We start from the raw sequence: 26,864 nt of genomic DNA on the forward strand, positions 1-26,864 counted from the left end.
TTTGAAGGGCAGCACCACTGGCACAGACCCTGCTGGGGCTCACTGCCTACAACAGAAAAGTAAAAGTTTACAGCAAAGTTTACTTTTCCACAATGCCTCAGAATTTCCCACTGCTCAGGTGTGACACATTGGAGTGAGGAGCCTTTTTGGAGGGACAGGCAAAGGATGAGATAAAAGAACAAAAAGCCTAATGGTAAAATCAGCTCCCTCTTTCATTTTTAAAGGTCTGGGAGTGGAGGGCTGAGATCCCAGCTAGCCATTTGTGCTCTGCTTTTGTTCTGCTGCAGGCAGCTGAGGTCAATGTGGATTTTCTCTTTCCCCCTGAACTGTTTTTAGGATGAGACAATTGGTTGTATTTGCTGTCACTGAGGACTCAGTGGCTTCAGTCCCTCCTGATCCCTGGAATGGAAACAAACTCTGTGGCTGTACATGGCTTGTGACCCCTCCTGTCACAGCCACTCCTGCTCCTTGGCATGGCTAAAACCAGAACATTTGTGCCTTTGGGTGCGTTGTGTTTGTCCTCACTGACAGCTGGAGCATTTTCTGATGGCAGCCCAATAGAGGAAGCACTGACAGAGATCCCCAGCTGGAAATGCCCTCCCTGCCCAGCACAGTTCTGGTTTCTGCTGCTCTTTGCTTGTACCAGTGGCCAGGGAATGCCAGGTGAGCCTCAGCCAGACTCTGGGATGGACCAGGAGGGCAGGTGGGTGAGCCAGGGAGCATTTCCAGGGCAGGCAGAGGGCAGGGATTGTTCATTGGGGCTCAGCCCTGGCCCAGCTCCCCTGGCTGCCCTGGAAAACCTCTCCTGCCTTTCTGCAGGCTCCTGTGTGAGAGCTCACAGGGATCTGCAGCAGAGCTGTGACATTGCTGAGCACAAACACATTTACTCTGAATGCCCCTCACAGCCCAGGACTGAGCGCTGCGTGTGTTTGTTTGTCTCAGAGCCTGCCTGATCCCCTCCCTGCTATAATGAAGTGTTTTGGCCAAGAGCGGTTTTCTGTATTGCTGCTGTTGGCATCACACTGCTCAGTTCTGAGGAACATCACTGTGTAAGGCAAATCCTAGGAGAAAAAACCAAACCCAAACCAGCCAGGTCTGTCTTTTGTAGAGAAATTGCATTCCTGCCAAGCAAATACCAGCAGGTCCAGGGCACGGGAGGTTCCTTTCGTTTTCTCTGAGGAGTACACAAGCCAAGCACCAGACAGGCCTGTCTGGAGCCCCTTTGGGGTCAGCATTGCCAGCAGGCAGCGTGGCCAGAGGGGCTCAGGCAGGACTCGGGGCAGGTCTGACCTGTGCTGGCCACATCTGCTCTGTCTCTAGGGTGGGCAAAGGCAAATCTGACAGCTGAGGATGTGCCTGAGGCTCACTCAGCCGTTTAAAATCTGTCTAGAAAATGAAAGTGTGCTTGGGCTTAGTTGGTTTATAGCACTTAAAAGTGGTCCTAAGGTATTGTTCAATAACCATATAGTGAATCAAGGCTGTCTGCCAGAGTTCCTTTATGCAAGCATTGTTCTGATGGACAGTGTTCACCTGAACTAGTTTCAATGTCTCTGTTTATTTCTGAAGTTCCAATTCATTTTGTTGTATTGCTGTGGATGTTCACCCTCATGCTCTGGACAGTGCTTTTTGGTTTACTTCTTAATTCCACAGCTATGATACCTTATTTTTTGGCAGCAAAATTCCCTAAAGCACTGACCTGGCTGCAGAATGGCACTTTTCCTGGACAGTAATGCTGCTTCTGCCTCCCAGCCAGCCCTGCACTGCTCTCGGTGCCTGTGCAGTTTTCACTGCAGCCCCAGAATCCATGGCTGTCTCTCAGGGCTCTGGTGGAGTGCTGGGTTTGGATTTTGGCTTCAGGGTGGGAATCTGTGCATGATCTGACCTGTGTCATCTCAGCTATATTCTAGGCACCCCGGGAGAGCAAGCTGTCATCCATGAGCAACCACTCACTCTGGAAAGTCAAGCTGTCTTGGAAGAGGTGCTGGAAAGGGTGAGATTTAACCTTACAATTAATAATTTGTTTAATTCGCCTCTGTGAAACCTTAATGTGCTCCAATAGTTTCTTCAGAACAGCTGATTTCACCCAGAGTAATTCAGTGCATTGCAGCATGTGCTGGTCTGCTTCATGTCATTGGAATCTTGTGTTATGCAAGATTTCCTGTAACTTCCCTTCAACTTTCATGGTAATGAGCATTTTCTCTTTATCAAGCACAGCATTAGGTTCCTATTTATGTCTCAGTAATTTGATGTGTTGTTTCTAGTTAGTTCTGATTCACTTCTCCAGATCTTCACTTAACTTTTAGCCATGTTTCTTCTGCCTTTTGTGCAAATGGACTGAATGCTTTTGCTGTAGCTTTGCATTGAAATATAACATCATAAATCAGGTTGATGTTTTGCTCTACTAAAATCTGGTGACTGCAGGTAGGAAGAGCTGGGAGCAAATAGTGCAAGGAAGTTGGAAACTGAAGGGTGTCCAGCAGAAGCTGAGTGTGTGGCTCTGACACCAGGGCTGGAAAAAGTGGACAGTGAGTGTTAGAGCTGGGTGAGCTTTCACAGGATGAAATGAGCAGGGAAAGAGTCAAATGAAGAGAACTGGTGATGTGAGATGAGACTGGAGCCCTTTCTGAGACCCACACGTGCTGTGTGTGTGTGTGTGACCCACACCTGTCCTTTTGCAGGTGGGCATGCTGCTCAAGGCTCTGGAGACAAGGCTGGGCACGGTGGAGTCGCGTGTGGCTGCCCTGCACGGGCAGGTCTGACAGGAGCCTGCTGAGCTGCAGGAGCAGGGCACAGGTGAAGCAGGGCACAGGGGATCCCTGCGATCCCCTGGGATCCCGGGAGCTTTGCACCGGCTGGGGAAGAGCTGGGAGCGTGGGTGCCCTGTGCGTGGGGGAGCAGGGCTGGGCGAGGCTGTGTCCCAGCCCAGGAGCTCCTCTGGTGTCCCTCAAGAGCAAACCCCAGGGGTTTTTGCTTAATAAACACTTCTGATCAGACAATCTGTAGACTACTGGTTTAATGTAAATACTTATTTAAATGTTTGTCTCTGGAAGCAAAACATTGATCTCCTGACTTACCTGCTATTCAATACAGGGTGGGCATTTTCCTAAGCTAATGAAAAACCTGCCTGTGGTTCTGTCATTTCCAAAGGAACAGCACTGAGTTTTTCTTGTCTCCATCGCTTTAGCTTGACTCGTGCTCAAAGACAGGAATGGCTCAATAACTATATGTGGTGAATTGTGAGTTTGGCAGGGTTTTTTGCAAGTTTGGGGCTAAAATGTGATGTAAGAAAAGGCTTTTTTTGCAGCATTAGATTTTTGCAGCATTGCAGCTTTTCAAGCTTTCCAAGTTGCCTCATTCTGATTAAAACTCTCTTGAAATATGCTTAATATGTTGGGTTTTTTCATTGTTATTGTTGTTGGTGAGGTGGTTTTTTTGTGCTTTTTTTTTTTTTAAATTTGATTTTCTTTTTTGCCTGGCTTAGGAAAATTTAACAGATCTCACTTTTTCTTCTCCAGTTGAGTGCAGCGTTATCTTCTTAATTTCAAAAACATTTGCTGTATGGAAAAACCATCTGCCTTGTGAAAGGACAGGTAGGAGATGTTTTAATGGCCAGTGCCCTGTGGCACAGAGATTCCAAGGCAGTGGGGAGCCCTGTGCCAGGCACACACACCTGGCCAGGTCCCTGTGGGTGCTGCTGCTGTGCCTGGTGGTGAGGTGATAACCAGCTCGGCTTTGCTGCCAAAGTCAAACCCAGCAGTTTTCCTGTGAATCCCAAACCGGGCCCAAGGGCTCTGTCCCTCAGCCTCTGCTTCCATTGGTTTGGAGGGGTTGGATCCCAGTTATTCACCCCAGGAGCTGCCCCTCCATCCTTTTCCCCACTGTTCTGTTCCAATCGTGGGAAATACTTGTGGTTTTGGTTGTTTCCCCTGCAGTTCACTGCAGATCCCAAAAAACCCTCAGGAGGGAAGATGTGCTTCCACCACCAGGTGAGGAGCCTGATTTTGGAATGTTTGAGGGAATTGACCCACTGGCTTTTCCTTCTGGGCTTCCCGTAGTCTGTCCATGGCAGGTCCAGCCTGTGCCTTTAGCTTGGAGCCCTCAGTCCTCAGGGCAATGAACCTTTGGGAAGTTCTTACAGCTCTGCTCAGTGCTTTATGGATTGGGATGATTTTCTGGAATTAGGCTGTCCATTCTGACCCGTTTGTTCTCTCTCCCTGCAGACTGTGCCTGCTGAAAGGCTGAGGTGACACCAGGCTCTGTGACATCCCTGACTCCCCGTGCCTTCCTGAGGCTGAAGCCACGTTTGCTGTCAGTGACCACAGAGTGGAAGATGCTACAGACTGAAAACTTGGGAATTTTTCTCCTGAATCCCAAGACTGTCTGCAGCTGTACACTGTCTGTCTCTTAAAAGAGTTTCTGGCTTTTTAAAGGTTTTTACATTCTGCAATATTCATCTGTAACTCCAGTAAAAAGAGTCATACTGTATCAATGTGGTGTCAATGACTTTGTTTGAGTTGGTTAATTAAAGCAAATTATTGATAAAGGGTTTGAGCATCCCTTAGTTGGAGCTGGCAGCTCTTATTTGTTTTCTCTTCATTCCTTTAATTCCTTTCAATTATTTCTTAAGCAATTACTGCGATTAGGATATACAATAAGGACAGCAGCATTTCTGCCCTGCTGGATTGGGAAATCCAAGCCCAATTCCTTGGAGAGACTGAGGGGATGGCTTTTGACAGTGGGAATTTGGTGAGGAAGAGAGAGGAGAGGTCCCACAAAAAGTGGTTAAGGCCAGTTCTGCTGGCTTTGGGTGCTCCTAGCCCAAAAACCATCCTGGCTAAAGGGAACTTGGGGAAGCAAGGGGCCTGTGCTGGAGGCCTGTGCTGGGACCCCTCAAATTGCAGCCAGAGGCGCTGAGCACTGCCAGCCTTTTGGGACACGGTTACCGAGAGGCTCCACGGCCTGATCCCGAGGGTTTTCCCATTGCTTCCTGTCGTGCTCAGCACCGGGCAAGGCATTACAGCCCCGCAGGCTGAAAATCCCATGGGAGCAGCTGGAATCACAGACGAGCACACAGAAATCAGGCTGGGAGAGGACACGGGCTGTTCCATAGATTTATTTTTTGCAATGTGTTTTGAATTTATACCAGAATCTCCCCCCTCCCCTCCCCTCGGATCCCGTATCCTTGAGTTTTGAGTTTTCTCATAAAGACTCCTCGGCCTACACTGGGAAATGATTCCGTGGCACCGGGGGAGCGGCGGGGTCTGAGGGTCCTGGGGCTCCCCCGCCCCGGCCGGTTCCCGGTTCCGTCCGTGTGGAGCCTCTCCGTTCTGGAGCTCCCACCGCCCGCGGCCATCCCGGTCCCGATCCCCGCCCCACACCGCGCCCGCCGCGGGAGAGGCGGCATCGCTCGGGACACCCCGGCAGCCGACACCGACAGGAGCCGAGCCAGAACCCCGGCCCCATCCCCGGCCCCGCCTCAGCGCTCGGGGCTCCGCGCAGCGCCGGGAGCAGCCCCGGTTCGGCCCGGTGCGACGGGAGGGGCCGGTGTGGGGAACACGGGCGGGGCCGGTGTGGGGGACACGGGCGGGACCGGTGTGGGGGACACGGGCCGGGCCGGTTTGAGGGACACGGGCAGGATCGGTCTGGAGGACACGGGTGGGGGCGGTGTGAGGGACACGGGCGGGGCCGGTCTGTGGGGCAGGGGCGGGGCCGGTGTGGGGGACACGGGCGGGACCGCGAGCGATGACCCCGCCCCCATCCCGGGTAGGGCGGGGCGGACTCGGGGCGGGGCCGGGGCTCCGTGAGGCGGGGCCGGGGGCGGGGCAAGAGTTCCGTGAGGTGGGGCCAGGGCGGGGCCAGAGCTACGTGAAGGCGGGGCTCGGGGGCGGGGCCAGAGCTACGTGAGGCGGAGCCGGAGGCGGGGCCGGGGCTACGTGAGGCGGAGCCGGGGGCGGGGCCAGAGCTACGTGAAGGCGGGGCCGGGGCGGAGCTTCAGGGGCGGGTCCCGCCCCAGGCTCAGGTGTGCGGGGTTGGGGCCTGGGACCGGCTCAGGTGTGCGGTACCCCAGCGCGGCTGCGCGGGGCGTGGCCGAGGTTTTTTAAGCTCCGGTAATCTCGTTAACCGCCATTTGCTCGCTCGGAGCAGGCTGCGGACGGGTGGCTTTTGTCCCCGCTCCGCAGCTTTTTCTCCTCTCCTGTTCCCCCCTCTACCTTTCCTTTCTCCTGCTTGTATTCCCCTTCTTTCTCTGCTTTTCTCTCTTCCCCCTTTTCTCTCCTCCTCTCTCCTCCTTTTCCCAGTTCTTTCGGCCTCCCCTCCTGTCTCCCCCTCTGCCGTTCCTTTTCCTCTCTGTATTCTCCTTCTCTCTCTTCCCCCCTTTCCTCTCCTCCCCTTTCGGCCTCCCCTCCTGTCTGCTCCTCTACTCTTGCTTCTCCTCCCCTTATTCTTCTTTGTCCCCCGGACCCTCCCCTCCTCTTCCCCCTACTCCTTTCTATTGCCGCTGTCCCTTCTCTGTCCGCTGTCCCTCTGTCCCTTCACAGCCTTTCCCTTTCGCTTTCCTCCCTGCTATCCCTCCTCTCTTCCCGTTCTGTCCGTTCCTTCTTTCCCCTCAGCCGCGGGGCTGGGGGTGCCGGACAATAATAAAGCCCAGAGGGCCGGAGTCCGGCGCCCCCGGCCCCGCTGGAGCCCCGCTGGTGTCCCCATGCAGTTCCATGGTTGAACGCAGGGGGCGCCGCCGGGGCTCCGCTTCCCCCATCCCACGGAGGCCCCTCGTTTGGAGGGGGTCCCGGGATGGGGGGTCGGGTTTGGGGACCCCCTTGTTTGGAGGGGGTCCCGGGGTGGGGGGCCCCCTCATTAGGAGGGGGTCCTTGGAGGGGGGGTTAGGAAGGGGCCCCCTCATTAGGAGGGGGTCCTTGGTGGGGGGGTAGGTAGGTAGGGCCCCCTCCGGAGGAGGGGGTCCCGGGGGGGGCGGGGCGGGCCCCCTCCGGGGGAGGGGGCCCCGGGGGAGGGGGCGGGGCGGAGGGGGGCGTTCCCCCCTCCTGGCCCCGCCCCCCTCCCCCGGGGCCCCCTCCCCCGGACGGGGTCCTGGCCCTGCCCCCTCCCGGGGACCCCCTCCTCCGGACGGGGCCCGGGGGGGGAGGGGGGGCGGGTGGGGTGGGGGGGAAGCAGAGGGGGGCACGTCACTCTGCGCCGTGAAACGCATACACGTGTAAAAAAAAAAAAAACCCCAGCACACACACACGAACCGCCCTCCCCCGTCCGGCCCCCCCCACCCCACCCGCCCCCCCCCCCCTCCCCCCCTGGGCCCCGTCCGGAGGAGGGGGTCCCCGGGAGGGGGCAGGGCCGGGACCCCGTCCGGAGGAGGGGGCCCGGGGGAAGGGGGCGGGGCCAGGAGGGGGGAATGACCCCCCCTCCGCCCCACCCCCCTCCCCCGGGCCCCCTCCCCCGGAGGGGGCCCCGCCCCGCCCCCCCCCGGGACCCCCTCATCCGGAGGGGGCCCTACCTACCTACCCCCCCCCCCGACCCCCTCCTAACGAGGGGGCCGCTGTAACCCGCACCCCCCGCCCCAGGACCCCCCAGTGTGATGTAGGGACAGCCGGAACCCCGGCGGTGTGGGGCGGTGCTTGAACTGGAATGGGGGGTCCCGCGGAGCGGGTCCGGCCCCGTGTGGGGACCCCAGCGAGGGCGGGGGCGCCGGGCTCCGGCCCTCAGGGCTTTATTATTGCCCGGCACCCCGCGCCCCACGGCTGCGAGGAAAGAAGAATAGGGAGGAATACAGAACGAGAATAGGGGAGCGGGGGGGTACGTGAGGGGAAAGCGGGGAGAGGTCGGGGTGTGCAGGGCAGCAGGGGACGGGGCAGGGGGGAAGGCAGGGTAGGGAGGGAAGGGAGAGGATGGAGGAATAGGGTAGGGTAGGGTAGGGATGAGTAGGGTAGGGATGAGGGAGGGAGGGGCGAGATGCGGCCGTAGGGGGGGGAGGGAGGGGAGGGCTAGGGGGGAGAGGGAGGGGGGGGGGGTTTGGGGGGGGGGGGTGGGTGTGGGGGGTGGGGGAGGGGAGGAAGGGAGGGGTGAAAAGAGAGGTATAGAGAAACACGAATACCAAAGAAAAGAAACGCAGAAGAAAATAAAGAGAAACAGAGATATAGAGCCCCCACCGACAGCAACCTACCCCACCGAACGCCGAGGAGCAAATGGCTCCGCTGGGCCCTCCCCGCGCCTTAAATCCCCCAAGGCCCCGCCCCGCGCAGGCGCACTGGGATCGCTCACACCTGTGCACGCCCCGCCCCTCACACCTGTGCCGGCCCCGCCCCCGAGGCCCCGCCTCCCCCCCGCCCCCCACTCCCGCCCATAAAACCCGGCGGATCCGCGCCTGTCCTGTTTTCTTCGGGGGATGCTCTGCTCGGGATGCTGCGGGAGCGACGGTCGGAGCGCTGCGAGGAGATCCGGATCAGGGGTTGGTACTGCGTGGAGCCCGAGGCGCCCAGGTAAGACCGGGATCGGGATCTGGGTCCGGGGGCTCGGGTCCTGGTCCCGCCGGTGTCTACTGTGGGAGGCGGGCAGGGTGTGGGTGCTAGTGCTGGATGGTAGGGGCGTGACTGAGACCGGGATCGGACTGACATCGCTGTAGGTGGGAAGATCCGCTCCAGGAGAGATGCTGCGACCCAGCCCGGCACTGCCACTCCGGCTGCGACCATTGCGGGACTGGGGTCCCGCCGGGGCTGGATGGTCGAGGCGTGACTGAGACCGGGATCGGACCGACATCGCTGCAGGTAGGAAGAGCCGCTCCGGGACGGGCGCTGGGACCGAGCCTGGTGCTGCTCCTCCGGCTGCGGCCAGTGCGGGACTGGGGTCCCGCCGGGGCCGGATGATCGAGGTAGGATTGGGACCTGGACCAGAGCAGCATCGTTACAGGTAGGAAGAGCTGCTCCGGCCGGTGTGGGGCTGGGGTCCCGCCTGGGCTCTGGGCCGTGGGGAGCCGGGGCTATGGTGATGCCGGGCCCCCAGGAAGACGGCGCTTCCCTGGAGCAGCCCCTGGGTCACGGCTGGAAACGGGTAGGGCAGGGGAATCGCCTGTGGCAGTCCCGGGACCCCCCGGGCCCCGCCGCTCCCTCAGCGCCGCCGCCCGTCCCGCGGGGCGCCCCCTGGCGGACACGGCGCCGCCCCTCAGCTCTGCGGGGACACCGAGTCCGGCCCGGCAGCACCGCGGCCACCGCGCCCCCCTGTACCGGGACACCGCGCTCCCCTGTGAGAACCACAGCGCCCGCATCCCCCTACTCCGTGTCCGCATCCTCGGGGTATCCCCGCCGAACGACCGGGGCTGCGGCCGCTGCTCCCGCTGCGGCTGTGCCCGGTGTGGGCCTGGAGGAGGCCAGAAGCCCCCGAAGGGCTGGCAGCCCTCACGTCCCTGGGATCTGCAGGAGGAGCTGTGCCTGCAGCGTGCCGAACACACGTCCCGGTGTGGGCACCGGGGTACCGGGACAGCGCTGGCACAGACACGGCTAAAGCGCTGCCTGCAGCCCCTCAGCCGGGGGCTGCTCTGAACAGGCACACGGAGATGCCTCAGCCCGGACAGACACCACCGACAGCGCAGAAGGACCCCAAGGAGCAGCTGGCATTGCCTGGAATGGAGGCACGGGCCGTTTGCAGAGGGGCTCAGACAGCAGTTCCCATTTCTGACCTTCCAGAGCTCCCACACAGCTCCCAGGTATGTCTCGGCCAGCCCAAATCTTCTCTCTCCTTTCCAGCCTGAGGCCATTGTTCCTCAGCAGCGCTAACACCAAAGCCATCTTCCCTCACAGATATTGAATTCCAAGCAGCATACCTGGGAGATGCCTCAAAATCAGTGGTTCAAGCGGGATGAAGTTTGGAACTTCCCAGGGAGCCAGCTGAAGTGCAGAAGTGCAGGAAAACTTTTGCAGGTGGGTCCCACTGGAGGTGTGCTGAAGGCAGGGATGTGCATCCCTTTCCTGAGGGGAAAAAATGTGCAGAGGCTGCTGCTGAAGCTCTGAAAGGAGCTGGGCTTCTTCAGGGAGAGGTGTGCTGCCTCAGCACAGGCTGGGAGTGCATCCAGCCACTGCCTTGTCCTGCTTTAAAACATCAACTGGAGCCCGAGCTCCAGGGCTGGGGGGTGAAATCAGCTGGGTTCCAGGGAACTCTGCCCAGTGACCCCAGGGACATCAGTGGAGCTGGGGGGTGAGGGTTTTAAACAGCAAGTTCTATGGAATATAGACCTGTTCTTGTCCTGATCCTGCTCAGCTTCCCTGGAACCTCTGCTGGCTCCTGACACAGCTGGTGTAAAAGTGGTACCTCTGCATGGGAATTTCCACTCTCCATGAGTTGCTGTCAGGTTATTGCAGCAGGAATCCATCAGGGAATGTGGGGCTGTGGGTACAACTCACCTGAACTAGCAAAGCTGATACCAAACCCCAAATCCAGGCACCCCAAATCCAGGCACCACATAGGGAACAGTCTCTGTGCTGCCCTGTCAGCTAAAATCCCTGGGCTGGGAAATTTCAGCAGCCAAATACATGGAATGCTCTGAATCCCAGTAGCCAGCATTCCCCAGGGGGACAATCCAAGTCCCAGGGTGGCAGCTGGTGTCTTTCCCCTGCTGCTGGTGGGACAAATTCCCCTCAGAATGGGTGGGAGTGGCATGGGGGAGTGCAGGAGAGATGAGGCCGCTGCAATGTCACCTGAATCGGGAGGTGAGGCCGCTGCAATGGCGGCTGAATCGGGAGGTGAGGCCGCTGCAATGCCGGCTGAATCGGCTGGGAACATTCCTTCCCTGCAGGAGCCAGAGCAGATCCTTCCTGGCCAGGCTGGGGGGCAGCTGCTGGATCTGCTCTGGGGTAGAACCCCCTGCCCTGCCAGCAGCCCTGACTCTGCTTTCCCTCCCCGCTCCTGAGGGTGTCAGGGCCGCCGTGAGGGAGCTCAGACCCAAAAACCCCACAGCCCACAGAGTGAGCGATCCCAACAGAGAAATGCAATGTTGTAATAAAGAATCTGTTAAAAAGGCTGTGACAGCACTGTAATGGGATTCCCAGGAACCTTCTGGTTTGCTCCTGGGTCTGTTTTTATGTATTTTTAGTCCCTCAATGGGCAGCTCATAGAATTTATTCTGGGACTCAGAGGTTGAGCAGGGCTGGCTTTGGATTGGCCTTCACCTCTGCTCCCACTTGGGCCAAGCTGGGTGGACTCATCCCCTCAGCTCTTCCCTCCAAACCATCCCTGACTCATTTCCCTGCAGGTGAACCCGGGTTTTGCCCCAAGCTGTCCCCTCCTCACCTGCCCTTGCCCTCACGGTGTCCCTTCTGTTCCCCACAGTGCCCTGGTGACACCAGGGAGGTCCCTCTGCCTTTCTCCTGCCCCTCTCCAGCCCCAGCCGCTCCTCTGCTCGCTCTCTCTGCCCCTGTCCCACACAGCGGGGCACAAAAGGGGAAAGGGGTCATTAACTTAATTAATTCTGCAATTAGTTAATTAATTATTTCCAATTCCCCAGTGAGAAGAACATGAACTCACAGCCACTGAGGCCTGACAGGTTCCTGCAGTGAGAGCTCAGCGCATGTCCACAGAGGTAAGTCCAGCATCTGAAACAAAAAAAAAACACAGTAGAAAAATGTGATTTATTTTGCTTCTAAGTTATTTCAGGTTCTTAGAGCCCAGCCAACATTTGCTCTTGATTTTGGTTGGGTGAATTGTGAGCAGTGGGCACAGGTCATGCTATTCGTGGGGGCAGAAAAAGTAGGTTGAGCTCACCTTATTTCAAGTTATTAAAAAAGATTTAGAACTCTTTAAACACAACACTCTTCAATTACCATAATGTTTCTTCCATGATTTTAACTGATTCTCAGTGTATTTTATAAAACTTAAAATAACACCTCCTCCTTAACAGACTCATAAAACATTAGACAAAAAGTCCTAATACCAGTCTCAGGCTTACACAAGAGACCCTCCCCATAACCAAACCAAAAAATCAAACTAATGTACCAAAAGTAGACCTTATTAACATTAAAAATAAAACTCAACCATATCCAGAAATAACTCCAATCTTATTTCCTCCAAACACCAAATGCTCTTAAAATTCTAAATCAAAAACTCTTTAAAAAGTAACAAAAACTAATGAAAAATTCTTCAAATATCAAAAACCTATATGAAAATATTCCTTAAAGCCCACAAAAATATAGAACAATCTAATCAATATTCTAAATACAAAAAACCCCACTATACAAGTTAGTACAATTCTAAATAGAACATAAATAAAAATCTTTTGCCAAGAGACATAGCTCCCAATAAATAAAACCACCATGTACGGATATAGGTAGTAATAGTAACCGACAATCTAAAGTTTCTCCAAAACACTTTAAAAACTTCAATATTTATAAATAATAACCTTCAATAACTCAAGTATTAATAAAATCAAGCAAAATTAAATTTTACTACATTTAAGCCTACATAGTCTTCAATTTCATCACTGTAATAGTCTATTAAAATTTGTTTTGTTATTCCTTACAATCAGAATTAATTAATTCTAAATCTTATTTAATGTAACTTATCCTGAATTTTATTAAAAATCTTTTATATAAAGTATAAAGTATATAGTTAATTGTCTTTAAAAAGTAGAACAACTCAAATTAAAGCAACTAAAATAAAACACTAACCAACACCTGTTCATAAGTAAAACAATACAGTTTATTACATCATCCATTTAATCAAAAATTCTATTCTTCATTGCAATCTCGAGTTTTTATCTTTTATAAATAACATGAAAAAATAGCAATTACTATTAATATCATACTATTTTAAAATTTTTAGTTTATTTCCCTAATATATAAATATTTTTAAAAAGCTATCTCAACTTCTCCAAACACTTACTACTAATATAGTAACTGTAGAGAATTATTAATTTCATAATCAACATTATTTATAAAATATTATTATAATATTTAGAACTGACTTTCACATACTTTACCATCTCTTTATATAATTACCAAAAGCACATAATTTCAAAATCCCACGTTTTTATTCTCTAACTACTTATACATCTCTGAAACCAAGTGAACTCCCTAACTGATCTCTACACTAACCCTGTAATTTAATCTAATATTATCTCATCATTTTAAATATTTTTCAATGTTAAGAAAAATTAGACTTTATTAAAAACCTCCTCCAAACTATTAATCTTATAACTTTCCTCAGGTATTATTACAAAAACACTTCAATGAAAAATCCAACTACAACATTTATTTTTTTAAGTTTCATACTAAGTATTCAGCCTCCCCTACAACTACATTTCCTGCACCCTCACACTCTCAATATCCAAATCCAAATTCACAATCCTGTCTATAAGCACTTTCAAATCTTTAAAAAATAAGTTTACTGTATTCAAAACATCTCTACTCTAAAAATACTTTAAAAAACCCAATTATTAAATAATTTAATTAATCTTTAATCCTAAAGTTTTTACTCATAACTACTATTTTAAAAACATTACATAAAAATGTATTATGTAACATGCACCAATTACAATTTAAACTATAATCAAACCCTAACTCTACTGAAATAAAATAATTAACAATCCCAAATATTTACTATATCAAAAATAAATTTCAAATAGTTTTAACTTAACACACTGACTTTATCAATATAACAACTGAACCTATTTTTAACAATTATGGAACCTTCCACTAATTTAAAATGTATCAGCTGTTACAAACTCTAAAATAATATACAATATTTTAATACTTAATAAATATATGATTTCACATCTTACTAATTGTATATAATATAAATAATTCCTAATTAATTTAATTTTTTTCTTTACTGCATACATTATTTTAATCTAATATTTCTCCATACTTATAACAAAAATAATTATAATAATAACATCTTAAATAAGTATTGTGACAAATCTCTATGCTATTTTATAAACCAAAATGTATCAATAGTTTATTTCTCATATGAAAACATAAAGTTTACTTACATCTCAGCAAGTAGAAAAACCCAGGTAAGTTTCAATAAAAAACACAAAACCACATCACACAAAAACCTCACTGACCACCACTAAAAATGCAATGTAAATACAAATGGAAATTACACAAAAATTCCAACTGACACCTAACATCTTGTTAACTCCACCAAAAACTATTAAGTGTCTTTATAAATATAAAAATAAATATTATAAAGTTCTTATTAAATAATAACTTAAAAATATAAAATTCAATCAAATATTATGCCTCTATTTAGTTTGTTTACTTTTAATTATACAACTTTACCAATGAACCAACCTAAACCAAACATTTAAATAACTTCAACTAAACTTTCAAGTTTAAATACTTGGTATTCATCTGTCACTACTCAAAAAAATCCATTCTTTACTTACCTAATCAATATGCCAATTACAAATTATCCATATAAATCTATTAATAAAAATCTCTTAATACAGAGCGAGAGGGGAGATGTGGGACTTGGAAAACCAGAAACTTCCAGAGACACCAAAAGATTGGATCTGCAGCCTGGGAAGAAGCTTGGATTGATGTGAAAATACAAGACACAGGCATGAACAGAAAAATAATACATAAAGCAGGTAGATCTGTGATTGTTTCTAATTAATGGCCAATCACACTCAGCTGGCTCACACTCTCTGTCCCAGCCACAAGCCTTTGCTATCATTCCTTCTTTTTCTATTCTTAGCTGGCCTCCTGATGAGATCCTTTCTTCTATTCTTTTAGTATAGTTTAACGTAATATATACCATAAAATAATAAACCAGCCCTGTGACCCATGGAGTCAGAGCCTGGTCCCTTCCCTCCCCCTGGGCCCTGTGAGCAGTGCCAGGGCTGGGCTGGCAGCAATGGCATCCCCAGGCAGTGAATGCAGCAGGGAGGACAAGAGGAGCCCTGTGCACATTCTGTGCCCAGAGGGGTTTGGCACAGGCACGGGAAGCTCTCACACACAGAGAAAGGGTTAATGGAGCTTTTGGGCACGTTCTGTGCCCAGAGGGGTTTGGCACAGGCACGGGAAGCTCTCACACACAGATTATCCCGAGCCAGAGCCCTCCGGGGCACCCTGGAGACAGAGAGCAGGAACAGACACAGCTGCGGCCCTGATCCTGCTCCTGCTTTCCCAGAGGGGCAGGGACAGCATTCCCTCCCGGCCCCGAGAGCCCCAGGGACAGTCACCTATTGGGGTGGCACTGGAGCTGCCCCTTTGCTGCCACTCCTGCCCTAGAGCCAGCAGGTTTCTGTGGGAGCAGGAGTTATTTGTGCAGGTCAGAGGCTGCACATCCCCGGAGCATTCCCTTAGGGACACAAAGCTTCCCTCGTGCCTTTTGCAGTCCAGTTTGTAATTGAAGCGCATTTCCAGAGAGTTTCAATGGGAATGAGGTGCCCTGGTGCCAGCCCAGCATCAGATATGGGGCATGAGGGGACTCACCAGACACATTCCCTGCAGACTCTCCCCTCTCAGCGCTCCAGCTGCAGCATTCGCATTTCTCACCGAGTTCTCTTTCCAGGATTCCCAGCAGGAAACTGGTGGCCGCTTCCAGATGCAGATCCCCAAGGCAGCGCTGCTCCTCTCCCCCCCGAACCCCCCCTGCTTCCATCCTTTCCTCCTTTTATAACCACGGCTCCTCCCAGGATTCCAAGGGAGGCTCCCAGGTGCTTCCGAGCCCCAAATCATTCCAGGTGTTTCGGGAATTAACAGAAATGAGCTCGTCCCTTTTGGGGTAACAAATTATCTGTTTCCCCAGTCCCCCTTCTGGCTCCTGTTCCCTAAGGCAAAACACCCGGATCAGGTGGGGGCCAGGGGAAAATGTCACGTCCAAACCCAAACCAAAGTTGTTTTTCCATCGGTTTCCCTCAGGACTGTTCAGTTTCCCCACTGTTCCTCGGCCACAGGAGCAGCTTCTCTCTGGGACCCGTGGGGTGGCACAGGGACCCCCGTCCCGCTGCCAAGGTTTTGGAGCCTGTTCCATGTATAGCTTTAGATGTCCTCCACATCCCAGCCGCTCTCCAGAGGGAAGGGGACACCACAGCCCTGGGGGTACTGAGGAGTGACCTCATCCAGCCACACACCTGGAGCTGTGCCTCACTTACCTGTTTTTCCCCATGCCCAGTTTCCCAGGTAACGTTTGGCACCAGAAAGCAGCCGAGATATTGCAATGCTCTGTTAGCACTACAAACCAGAGGCTGGATGGATTAGAAAAAACTAATTTAATAATCTCTTGGTCTCAAGAGATGCCTAATAGCCATGAGCAGCTAATTCACAAAAGCATCAAAGAACTTCAATCAGACATTCAGTCCAGAGTGACAAGGCAAGGTTTTCTTTCTCTGCATCTGAGGTAAGGTTAAGCTCTTTAACAGTAACAGTGCTGCTGCTCCAGATCTGCTTCAGTGCCTCCAAGTGTGACAGAGGGAACCGCAGCCCGTGAGTCTGCAGGGGAGAAAGAGACAGGAAAAAGCCCTCAGCAAAGTGCAGTGACTTTGTTATACACCAAGGGAGGGAGCAGCAGGAATGTGCTCAACTCCCACAGCACACTCCTGTGCATGGCAGCAGCCCTCAAAAGATAAAGAGTTTTATCCAGAGCTATTTTACTTGGAGGTAACTCTTCCATGCTGTAGCACATTTTACAAGGTAGGGATGTTTATGGCACATGTGATATCTTCCTGTGGTTTCCAGGAAAAAAATTAAATTTACCCTCGTTTTTAGGGCAGGAAGGAAGGTCCTGGGATATCTATGTGCAGCCCAGGTACCAGTGTCCAGCCTCAGCTCTAAAGGAGCAGTGAGATTTACCTCAAAGGAAAATAACAGCCTTGCAGCAAGCCAAGGCCAGGCTGTGCTCTGCTCTGCCTCTTTGCTGGAGTTGTGCAGAGCTGAATTACATTTTAGAAGAGTGAGTTCTTCACTCCAGTGCTGACCTGCCCCTGGCTGAAGTGAGCAGCCCTACACAGGGTGTTCCAGGGGATACAGGAGCTGACACAGGTTTAACATGACAGAAATGAGGTGCAGTGATCCCCATGGAATGTGTGCTACATCTGCAGCAGCCTCCAACAGGACCTGCTGAAGGACACACGAGTAAGAAGCTTTTAGTTGCTCCAGCAGCTTTGCTAACTGGGCAACAGGGCATGCACAAGATATCCCATTAGCATCTCAAATGTTTAATTAAGCATGAGATCACATTACTTAGTTCTACTATTCACTGCCTGGGTTGCAGTTTCAGCTCATCCCAGTACTCTGGGAATGGGCTGAAAAACTCTGGGTGCTGAAGAACACAGCCAAACCCACAGTGGCAAGATAAATTTTGGGGTGTGTTTGCAGGAACAAACCTGTGCCAGGCCATCCTCACTGGCAGTGTCATCCTCTGTCCCCATCATGTGAGTTTCTCTCCTGTTCTTTAAGGAATGATACACATAAACCATGTCCCTCCGAATTTCATCCTAAAAGACAGCAGGAGGAAAATGGTCACAGGTGCTCCTCACACTCACCTCACTCCATGCCAGCTCCTTCATTCCAGAGGCCACTGCTACAGCAAAGAAAGCAAGTCACCTTCTCAGCTGAATGACCCAAGAACCACCTCCCACAGCACAAGGGACTCTCCAAAACACCTCTGAAAATTTATTTACAACCTTCTGCCATAAAACTGACCCTGCTGGAGTCACAGGACTGATGCTGTGTAGAAAAAATGCCTTTCAAGGCACCTCTCCTGAAAAGTCTTAATGAACAGGTATGCATCAATAAATCTCCAGTCTGAGGCTGATCTGTCTCTTAAAAATCACATGGCCATTATCAATCCTTGGTCAAGGCTGCGCAATAAAATTGGAAAAAAAGTTTCCAAACCGTACACAGTCTCACAGCAATGTGGACACAAATAAAATGGAGGAGAAAAATGAAAAAGTTCTGGTATGTTTTCTTGAAGGGACACACTCTACTCATAAAGAAAACAAAAAAAAGCAAGCACAAAAAAACCCAAAAAAACTTTTACAAGATAACCCATCCTGTGTGTGTTCCCCCTCCCCAATTTTTTTAAATTAAGATGACAAGAAAGCACGTCTATAATTTCATACTAATAAACCCTCACACCTAAGCAGCAGAGTAAACACAGAATGATGCAAAATGCCAGTATCTATGTCGTGGAACATTTTATAAGTGCCACTGTCACCCACTAGGTACAGACATAACTCAGTAGTGAAGACTAAATGTAACCAAGAGAATTCCCTCTCTTCAGGAACCCTAATTTTATAACTTCTTCATGTTTTAAAATACAATTTTTTTAATGTATTATCCAGAGCTATAGAGGCCATTTGAGCTGTGTAATGACCTAGCCCACGTGATTGAGAATCACAGCCAATATAATTCTGTGCTTCCCTCCGGAAGGCAGGAATGTGCTCAGCAAACAGCCCCAGGATCTCCTAACAGCAATAAAGGGATGCAGGATCCAGAACTGCACAACCCTTTTAGCACAACAGCAACAATTCACAGCCCCCCACTCCCCACCCCAGGCGTACAAAGGGGGCTCCTCATACTTACAGCATTCTCTTGATCTGGTTCCACAGTGATGATAGCATGGTCTCTAAACTGCAGCCTGATTTTGCTATCTATTTTTGGCAATTTCCCACCTAAAAACAAGAAATTCTCCCTTAGAAAACGAAGAAAACCAGACATGATACAAATTGAGCCCCCTGTGCACTACCCATTCTCTCATAGCAAGATTTTGTTGTTAACCTGTGTTTCCACAGCCACAAGTTCTCAAACTTGTGTTGGAAAGAGAAATGAGAAAGATTTTTTAATTCTAGGATAACCTTTATTTCATTCTAAGGGAAACAAGTCATCTCTCCTACCTGACACTGGGAATTGACCAAAAGAGGTGTGCAAACACACACAGAGCCAAGCACCACACAAAGCTGGGCCCAGACTGTGATCTTGGCCTGCCAGGAAATGCTCCAAGTTTTAAGAGGCAGACTCAGGCACCACCACCACCATCAGCTTTGGGAAGCTCAAACTCTACCTGGAGTGAAAGGATCAGAGTCACATCCCAGGCACGGCGGCAAGCGGTGCGTGATGAAATCCTTCTTCATGTCGGACGATCTCAGCTCCCTGGAGCTCTCCAGGCTGTCTGCAAGCCTTCTCAGGAGGCTGCTCAGCTTTTTGGTGCACTCAGCTGTGCTCACCTGCTGAACATCCACAAAGGACTCGAGCTGAACACACCAGGCCTAAAGCAGTGAAAATCTGGACACTCCTCTCTTATCTTTGCTCAGTCCCAAACCAAGTTTTGTTTCTTTTACACATTCCCCATGAGCTGTTCATATATCAAAGCTGAAGCAGCAGGACAGGACCACCATAAGCAAGTTCCACAACAATTTAGTGACTTCAAGATTGAGAAGCTTGGCCTGACAGAACTTTTTCTGCCTGACAGATGATCTGCATACACCATTACTCCCTGAGTCCCACCTACACTAACCATGAGCAGTTGCCTTGGAATGCTTGTCCTCAGTGCCACGTCCTCTTTTGCTGTATCAAACACCAGGCCAGGAATTGCATCCAGTAAGAAATCTCCCCAAGAGCTGAAGGACAGGAAGAAGAAAAAACATTACTGAAATAGTTCACTGAAACAAAACACACATCCTACTTTTTGTTCCTAACTAGTGTTAATATATAGAACAATTATTAAAGTCTCCTTGGTTTTTTTAATCATGTCTACTCAAATGATTCATTGTCTGCCACCCAGTGGGAAGAAAGAACTCTGGCCAATAAAAGGAATAGGATCTTTACTTCTTAGTGCTTCTCTTGCCCTCAGTTTCCAAATGTCTTCAGCTATTCACTGCTCTTGGAAACTGCCCTGCTTATCCCACACGTGCACACCTCTCTGCCTGCTGGAATCTGGCCCAGACAGACTCTGCTTACAAAGAGATGCCACTTTTGTCTTGGTGCCTAAAAATACCTGCAAGTGCCACCTCCACAGCTATTTTCAAATTCTCTTCAATTTTCCAAGGAAATGTTTCCACATCATACTTCCATCTACAAGCCAAATCAAACCACCAGGACTGCTGCTTATTTTACCTACACTTGCTGACAGCAGGGCCAGAGGAAAGCTCTTACACTTCACTGCCAATAACCTTAATGGATGATGATTCCACTTTCTAACTTGGCAAGAAGAGCAGTTTTGAAGCTTTTGCTGCTCTCTGCTCAGCCATGGAGACGTCCCCAGGGAATGTGCTCCTGACAAGCCACGCACTGGACTGGTGCAGCCATGGAGAAACTGCACTGACTCCTCAAATCTCCAGCAATCCCATGACAAGGAGCTGAATCCTTGCCTTCCCAGCACCCAATAAATCCCTACAGATCCAGCTGGACAAACCCTGCTGTGCCACAGGAAGAATGAGCAGCAGCACTGACACCCTGGGCTTCCACAGCAGCACAGCTGGTTGTCAGAGATTCAGCTCACCTAAAATATGCCAAGACTTTTCTGCCCTGTTCTGCAGCTGACAGAAATCCTTCCCAATTCCTAAGTCAGGACAATAACTCCAAGCCCAGCACCTGAGAGCTGATAAGGTGGCAATAACAGCATTTTCCTGTGTGATAACAATGTTTCACTGGAAGGACAAGGACCTGACCTGTGTCAAAAGAAATCTGACTCTCATGCATGGGGTAGAAAATGAAAAACACAGATCAGCAGAGAATATTTACATGGAAGAATTTGTATGAAGAGGTGTGGGTGACCATCAAATACAGAAATAAATCTGATTAAAGGAATAACTCATGGCTCTTTATCTGGATTATGAAATGAACAGCAACTTCAGCCACTGGTGAGGGTTTTTTTTTTAAAGACAACAGTAAGTTTGCAGATGTAACATTATCTTCCACATTAAAGTCTCCAGCTGGCAAATAATAAATACAGCAATTAAAAAGCAATCAAGCTTGCTGCATGAAAACCTGGCAAAGAGGATGCTTCAAACAATAATGGTCTCACTCCCCTCCTTCTCCCAAACCCCAAAACTTCAATTACTGCTACCTCAACACTTAGATTCTGTCCCTAACAGCAGGGCTCCTATGTAATAGTGGAGTATCTCCCTACATTCCATGGGGGAAGCTGGCATGGCCTATCCCTGTGGTACCCACAGGAAAACAAACCACACAAGGCCTGAATGGGATGAACACAGGAAAGACCCAAGCAGAGCTCATTACAAGGTTATTTTTTTTTAAGAAACAGGACATCACTTCTTTGAAACACCAGCTTCAGGTCTGTACTACTCACAGACATCACCTGGCAGAGGAAAGCCATACAAAAGAAGAAATAAAAAGGAATTACTTGTTTTGGTAGGTGCTGATGGTCACGTGTGTTGAATGGGAGATCCCCTGAGGAGTGTCAGCCTGGTGAATAGTCCCTCTTGGGAAGTACAGCAAGTCACCTGGCTGCAGGAGAATGAGAGAATTGATACATTTAGGCCACCTGGACAAACCTTACTGTAGTCCAGAGAAAATAACTCTGAGCAGACAGACTGACAATATATTTCTTTAAAAATCATAAAACTGAGCAATTCTCCAATGTACACTTCAATAACATAAAGCAGTCTAAGCCTGAAGTCCAACACCTCAAATTTTCCAACCTACTGTCAATATTTGCTCTACACCTGTCTGCAAACACGAGCTTTGAGCATGCTAGAACATGCACAGTCCTGCTGAGCTGCAGGAAGGGGACAAAGAATCAGCTGAGATGAATCTGCTGGTAATTCAGTGCCCTGGGAATTTGGTCAGGTCATATCAAAAAGAAAAGGCCAGTGTTTCACAAGAAAAGTCAACTAGTCTGAAAACTTTAGTTACAACACTTAAAAAACCAAATAGAACCTTTCTCCTCCCCTATCTTCTCACCTATGTAAATTAAATATCTCCACAGAGAACAGCAGAGATTGGGGAAGTTGAGACAAGAAAGAAGTGCAAAGCACAAGAAATTGCCTCCACAAAGGAAAAATCAGTTTACTCATGGCTTGTGCTACAAACACCAGCACAAAGAGAAGGGTCATAAAGCAACAGTGATGAAATCTGATTCCATTTTAACCTGTGGTCCTTAAACTTGGTCACATCAGCTACTTCTAAGAGCCTACCAAGCATGATTACTTTTCTTGCTACCACATCCCAGCCCACCTGAAGCAGATAGATTACAATACCTTTAATATGAATTCATGTGTGGGACTCCCAATCCTGTCCTCTGGCTCAACGTTGTACTCCCGAGCCAAAGGCACCGTTGGTTTGTAGAGCCTCCAGTGCTTCTCTCCTTCCAGCTGGAGGATGAACACCTGCAAAAGACCATCAATCCAAACTTTTGGGGGGCCTAAGGAAGCCCTGCTGCCCCTCACACATCCAGCTCACCAGGTACTTAATTTATCCTCTGACTTGCCAAGTCTGTGGAACCAAGCCAGAACCAGGGACAGAAATACTGGCAGAGGTTGCTTTTCTAACAAATACAGGTTTTCCCCTTCTCTGCTCTCAGCCACTCCACAGCACAGCCAATACAATTCCTTTCACATCATCTTGTAGATATCTAAATGCACAAATTTACATTTGAACCAAATTCTTGTACTCTATTTAGAGACAACAGAGAGTTGTGAAGTGTGATCTGTTTCATCCTGAATTTTAAAATCCCTGTTCCTCTCCAGTCACTTATACTTAGCCATTACTGTTAGTACAAAAATATATCAGGAAACACTTGTAGTTCTTTACAAGTTTTCAGTGCAAAACCAGAACTCTTTCTGGAATGTTTATTGAGGGGAAGAGGTGGAAGCACACACAGGAGCCCACAAAGGGTCCCTCAGACAAGGGGGTGCTGTCCTACCTCGACATCATCGTAGTGAGGGGGAAGGCCCTGAGAGCCCTGGGGAGTGATGTAAACATTGGAGCCCACCAGAGACCCAAAGTAACACTCCAGCTTCTCCTGAATCTTCCACAGCTCCTCCTATTAAAAAAAAAAAAAGCTGTTAGTACTGAAGAGCTCAGGCAAGCCTAGCTGCCACCAGGGGAAGAATGGTGACATCCCCACAGCAACACACAGCTGGGAAGCAGCTTCTCCTCAAGGCAAGCACTGCACTAGCAAAGGAGATCTGCCATGAAAGTAATGGGTAAGCCAAAAATTCTGGTGCCCCAACAGAACACTGATGTTTGCTCTCTTCTCTGTACCAACTTCAGGCTGCAAAACGAGGCAAAAATGAGGCTAAACAGAATAAACCACCCTCATCTCATCAAACAGAGAATAACACAAAAATCAGACACATTTTACAAGTGACTCCAATTGTTTGTGCTCAAGCACAAGCTTTACTCATTCATACCCAACATGTGACAGGGAAGCATCAGGAGATGCCAACAACTGAGATCAGTCAGTGACACCACACGAGGGACTCAGCTGGGTATTTGGGTCCTTATTTGGGCCTTAGATTGTGCTGACACCTTGGGACAAAGAAGGACTGCCTAAATCAAAGCACCTACAAGTATCCAAGTCCTTTACAACAGTGCAGCACCACTGTCTCCTCCCATGCACAAAGACTGAGGACACTCAGCTAAAACGGGGTGGTCACTTCCATGGTGCAATTCAATGCTAATCTACTGGCAGGAACGGTGGAGTGTCCTAGAAATACCTGACATGGTTTCACACCTCATCCTTGATTAAAGGGAAGTGGTACAAAACCCCTGTTTGCACAAGGAAAAAGTGGGGAAGAAGAGATAATTTAAGCACAGATGCCTAATCATCATATATGCATTTAAAAAGCACACTTAATATTACAGAGAATCATTATAGCATGAATCAGACTTTGTTACTGCAGAGCACTGAAACATGCTGGCAGTGCAGATATATAAGCTGTGTTCTAATACAGTTCATGTAAAGATTCCAGCAGGTCACCAATGCCAACCTCCCCTGGGGCAGATATGAAGCCATGTCTAGTGCCACTCAGCAAAAGCCACACCGCATTATAAACCAAGCATTAATTACAATGAAACAATCCCACCTTAAATCTCTGAGGTTGATGAAACTGTATTGTTGCCTTCTTCTGCTCAAAATCCTTCTTGAGCTGCATGTAATTCACTCTGCCTTCTTTATTCAAAACCTTCTTTTTCCCACTGACACACCTGCAGACGTTGATGTCTCGCCCGTAGTGCAGGCCCTGGCTGCACAGCTCCTGCAGCTGGCACAGCTGGAACAGGGACTGGTAGTAAGCAGCCACCAGCACATCATTCCTCTGAACAAGCAGTGGCTTCTGCTCCCAGTAGTCCCTGAAGAACTCCTCTTCCTCAATGGGAGAGATCAGGCTCCTGAAGAGGCTCTCTGGGCTCTCAAAACTCAGGACTGATGGAGAAGCAGCTGTGTCCAACCTGGGCTTTTTGCACTGAGCCTGTGTTTGCTTTGCCACGTCTGCAATCTTCCCTCCCTTCTTGGGCATCTTCCTGTCCAAGGGGAGAGAAACCCAGAACAATCAGCAAAACACAACCTCAAGAGGTCACAGGCCCAGGGCAGCAGCTCTTGCCCCATCCAGGGGGATATCCCAGTTCAGGAGCTCAAAAATTGCTCCCAGCCCTCTCCCAAATCCCAGCAAACTCCAAAGGGCTCTGCTGGGAGCTCACACTCCACAGCTGGGTTTGTACTAAAGAACATGTGATGGAACCCAGTGGACCATTACCAATGCAGGAACCCACCCACACAAAGAACCTGTGGGCAAGGGGACATGTAGCAAGAGCTGCAAATTATTAAAAAAATAAAAATCAACTCAGCTTTAAGAGATTGAGTGGCAATATGCAGAGCAAGGTGGAGAGAGGGGGCAGGATCAGAAACTTGTATTCTTATTACACTTCCTTCAACAGTAGCAGTTTACAAAAGAGGGAACATTTAGGCCCTTCTGTGATGCTATGTATTTACTAAATCTACAAGCTTAAAACTTGTAAAATGTACCACTTAAAAACCAAAATGCCAAGATTCTGCTTTGATTTCTGCCAAGCTGTCAAACTTTGTGGTTTATGTAGAACAAAAATAATTCTTTCATACAAGTACAGATACTTAACTTTAAAGCTGAAAGTAATTTACTTTGTTTTTCCACAGTATGTTGTGTAGAACTATGCAAGAATAAAAAAGTCAATTCACAAATGGTTTAGCTGCCAAGTTCTCAGGAAAGTTAAGGCACAAACTGAGTTAGCAGTAGGTCTAAACCATGTGCACACAGACTTGCCTGGAGTCTGCTCCTGCATTTCCTCCCCCAGAGCAGCAGCAGCAGCCTGGGGAGCTGAGCTAAGCATCCTGAGGATGAGCCAGTCCCATCCCTGGAGCAGCAGAGCCTGGCAGCCAAACCCAAAGTGACTCTGGGCATGTCTGGGTGAGTCTGAGAAGCCAACCCATGAGGAGTGAGAACATGCTGATGCTTTCACTGCCAAGTAACAATGGCACCTTTCCTCCCAAAAGCAAGTGCTATCAACGTACTGAAATGCTTTTGCCTTATCCTGAAACCCAAACTCCAGCTGTGGGTGGTATTTCCAAGCAGCAGGAAGTTCTCCTGTGCAGCAGGACACCCTGCAGATCCCCCAGCTCCTGGGCTATGCTCCATCAGCAGCTCCTGGAGCAGCCTGTCCCTCAGTAGTAACCTGTGGTCTCCTCAGTGCTGCAGGAGGGAATTCACATCACCACCTTCCCAGCAAGATGGACATTCCCAGCTGCAGAAAGCCACTGTTCTACATGAGGCTAGGGAATGCTTAAAAAAGTTAAAAGACTGAAAATTAGTCCTTGGTTGGTAGCAAGATCTGAAGATGCTGCTGGCATTAAGATCTAAAACTGGTATTCCCCAAATGTCAGGAACACAAAATGCAACCACCCCTGAATTGATGGGTTTGAATTCCAGACCTAAAGTCATCATTTTAACTTCTCATCTTGCTCAGATTAATCCAATGAAGTTAAATTCACATAGGTACTGTTCACAGAACTCTGCTTCACTTACACCATGTGCTTCTCTGTAGTGTTTTGTTATTTATTACAACTGCAAACCCAGGATTGCTTTGGGTTGGAAGAGATCACCTGGCACAAACCCCTGCCATGGGCAGGGACATCTCCCACTCGATCTGTTTGGTCAATGCCTTATTCAACCTGGCCTTGAACAGCTCCAGGGATGGGGCAGCCACAGCTTCTCTGGACAAGCTGCCAGGGCCTCACTACCCTCACCAGAAAAAATCCTCCCTTATATCTAATCTAAACCTACCCCCTCACAATGTAAAACCATTCCCTCCTGTCCTGTTGCTACAGACCCCGGTAAAAAGTCCTTTCTCTGTCTCTCTTACAGCATTTAAGTACTGAAAGGCTGCAAATCTATCCCTGGAGAGCTTGCTGAACCAGCCCAGCCCTGTCAGCCTGCGCTCACAGCAGAGGAGCTGCAGCTCTCTGATTTGTTCGCACCCTCTGGATTGGCTCCAACAGCTCCCGGAGCTGGGGACCCCGGAGCTGGGGACCCCGGAGCTGGGTGCAGCCTCCGGCTGGGGTCTCACGGGGCAGGATCCCCTCCCTCCCTCCCTCCCTCAGGCCACGCTGCTTTGGGTGCAGCCCGGGACACGACCCAGGGCAGGCTCTGCATGGCCGGCTGCGTGCCCGTCCTTCACCTCCCCACACCGCCGGGTCCCTCTCGGCAGGGCTGGAGCAGGAACCGAGCAGCAGAAGGGGCTCGTTCCGTGGGAAGCAGCGGGAATAGAGGCGGGCACGGCGGCTCCGGGCACACGCGGCGGCTCCGGGCACACGCAGCCCCGCCGCCACCCCTACCCTTCCTTGCCCTGCCCTTCCTTGCCTTCCCCATTCCCGCAGCCCCGCACTCACCCTACGGGCGGGAAGGAGGGGATGGCTCGGACCGGACCGGATCGGAC

General features: G+C 49.8%; 1 protein-coding gene across 1 annotated transcript; it reads right to left on the bottom strand.

Annotated features, from left to right (window-relative positions):
* Window positions 1-16,226: 16,226 nt before the first annotated feature.
* Window positions 16,227-24,415, bottom strand: RIOX2 (ribosomal oxygenase 2). The gene is made up of 9 exons (XM_054270389.1): window positions 23,984-24,415; window positions 22,819-22,938; window positions 22,154-22,282; window positions 21,298-21,401; window positions 19,450-19,552; window positions 18,997-19,162; window positions 18,519-18,607; window positions 17,318-17,428; window positions 16,227-16,424 (listed from the first exon to the last, which is right to left on the bottom strand). Exons 1-9 carry the CDS (start codon window positions 24,413-24,415, stop codon window positions 16,266-16,268), a joined length of 1,413 nt encoding a protein of 470 aa, XP_054126364.1. The 3' UTR covers window positions 16,227-16,265.
* Window positions 24,416-26,864: the final 2,449 nt, after the last annotated feature.

The sequence above is a fragment of the Melozone crissalis genome, unplaced genomic scaffold, assembly GCF_028551555.1.
Source record: "Melozone crissalis strain CALT ecotype California unplaced genomic scaffold, PUWL_Pcris_2 ptg000009l_1, whole genome shotgun sequence".
NCBI lineage: Eukaryota > Metazoa > Chordata > Aves > Passeriformes > Passerellidae > Melozone > Melozone crissalis.

What these genes read in the sequence shown, in the direction of transcription:
- RIOX2 (XM_054270389.1), bottom strand. Translation starts at nt 24,415, where the DNA reads ATGCCCAAGAAGGGAGGGAAGATTGCAGACGTGGCAAAGCAAACACAG. An exon ending in TTCCAAGGCAACTGCTCATG is followed by an intron (nt 19,163 to 19,449) that starts GTTAGTGTAGGT and finishes GTGGATGTTCAG; the next exon opens with CAGGTGAGCACAGCTGAGTG. An exon ending in AACCAGATCAAGAGAATGCT is followed by an intron (nt 17,429 to 18,518) that starts GTAAGTATGAGG and finishes GCTGTCTTTTAG; the next exon opens with GATGAAATTCGGAGGGACAT.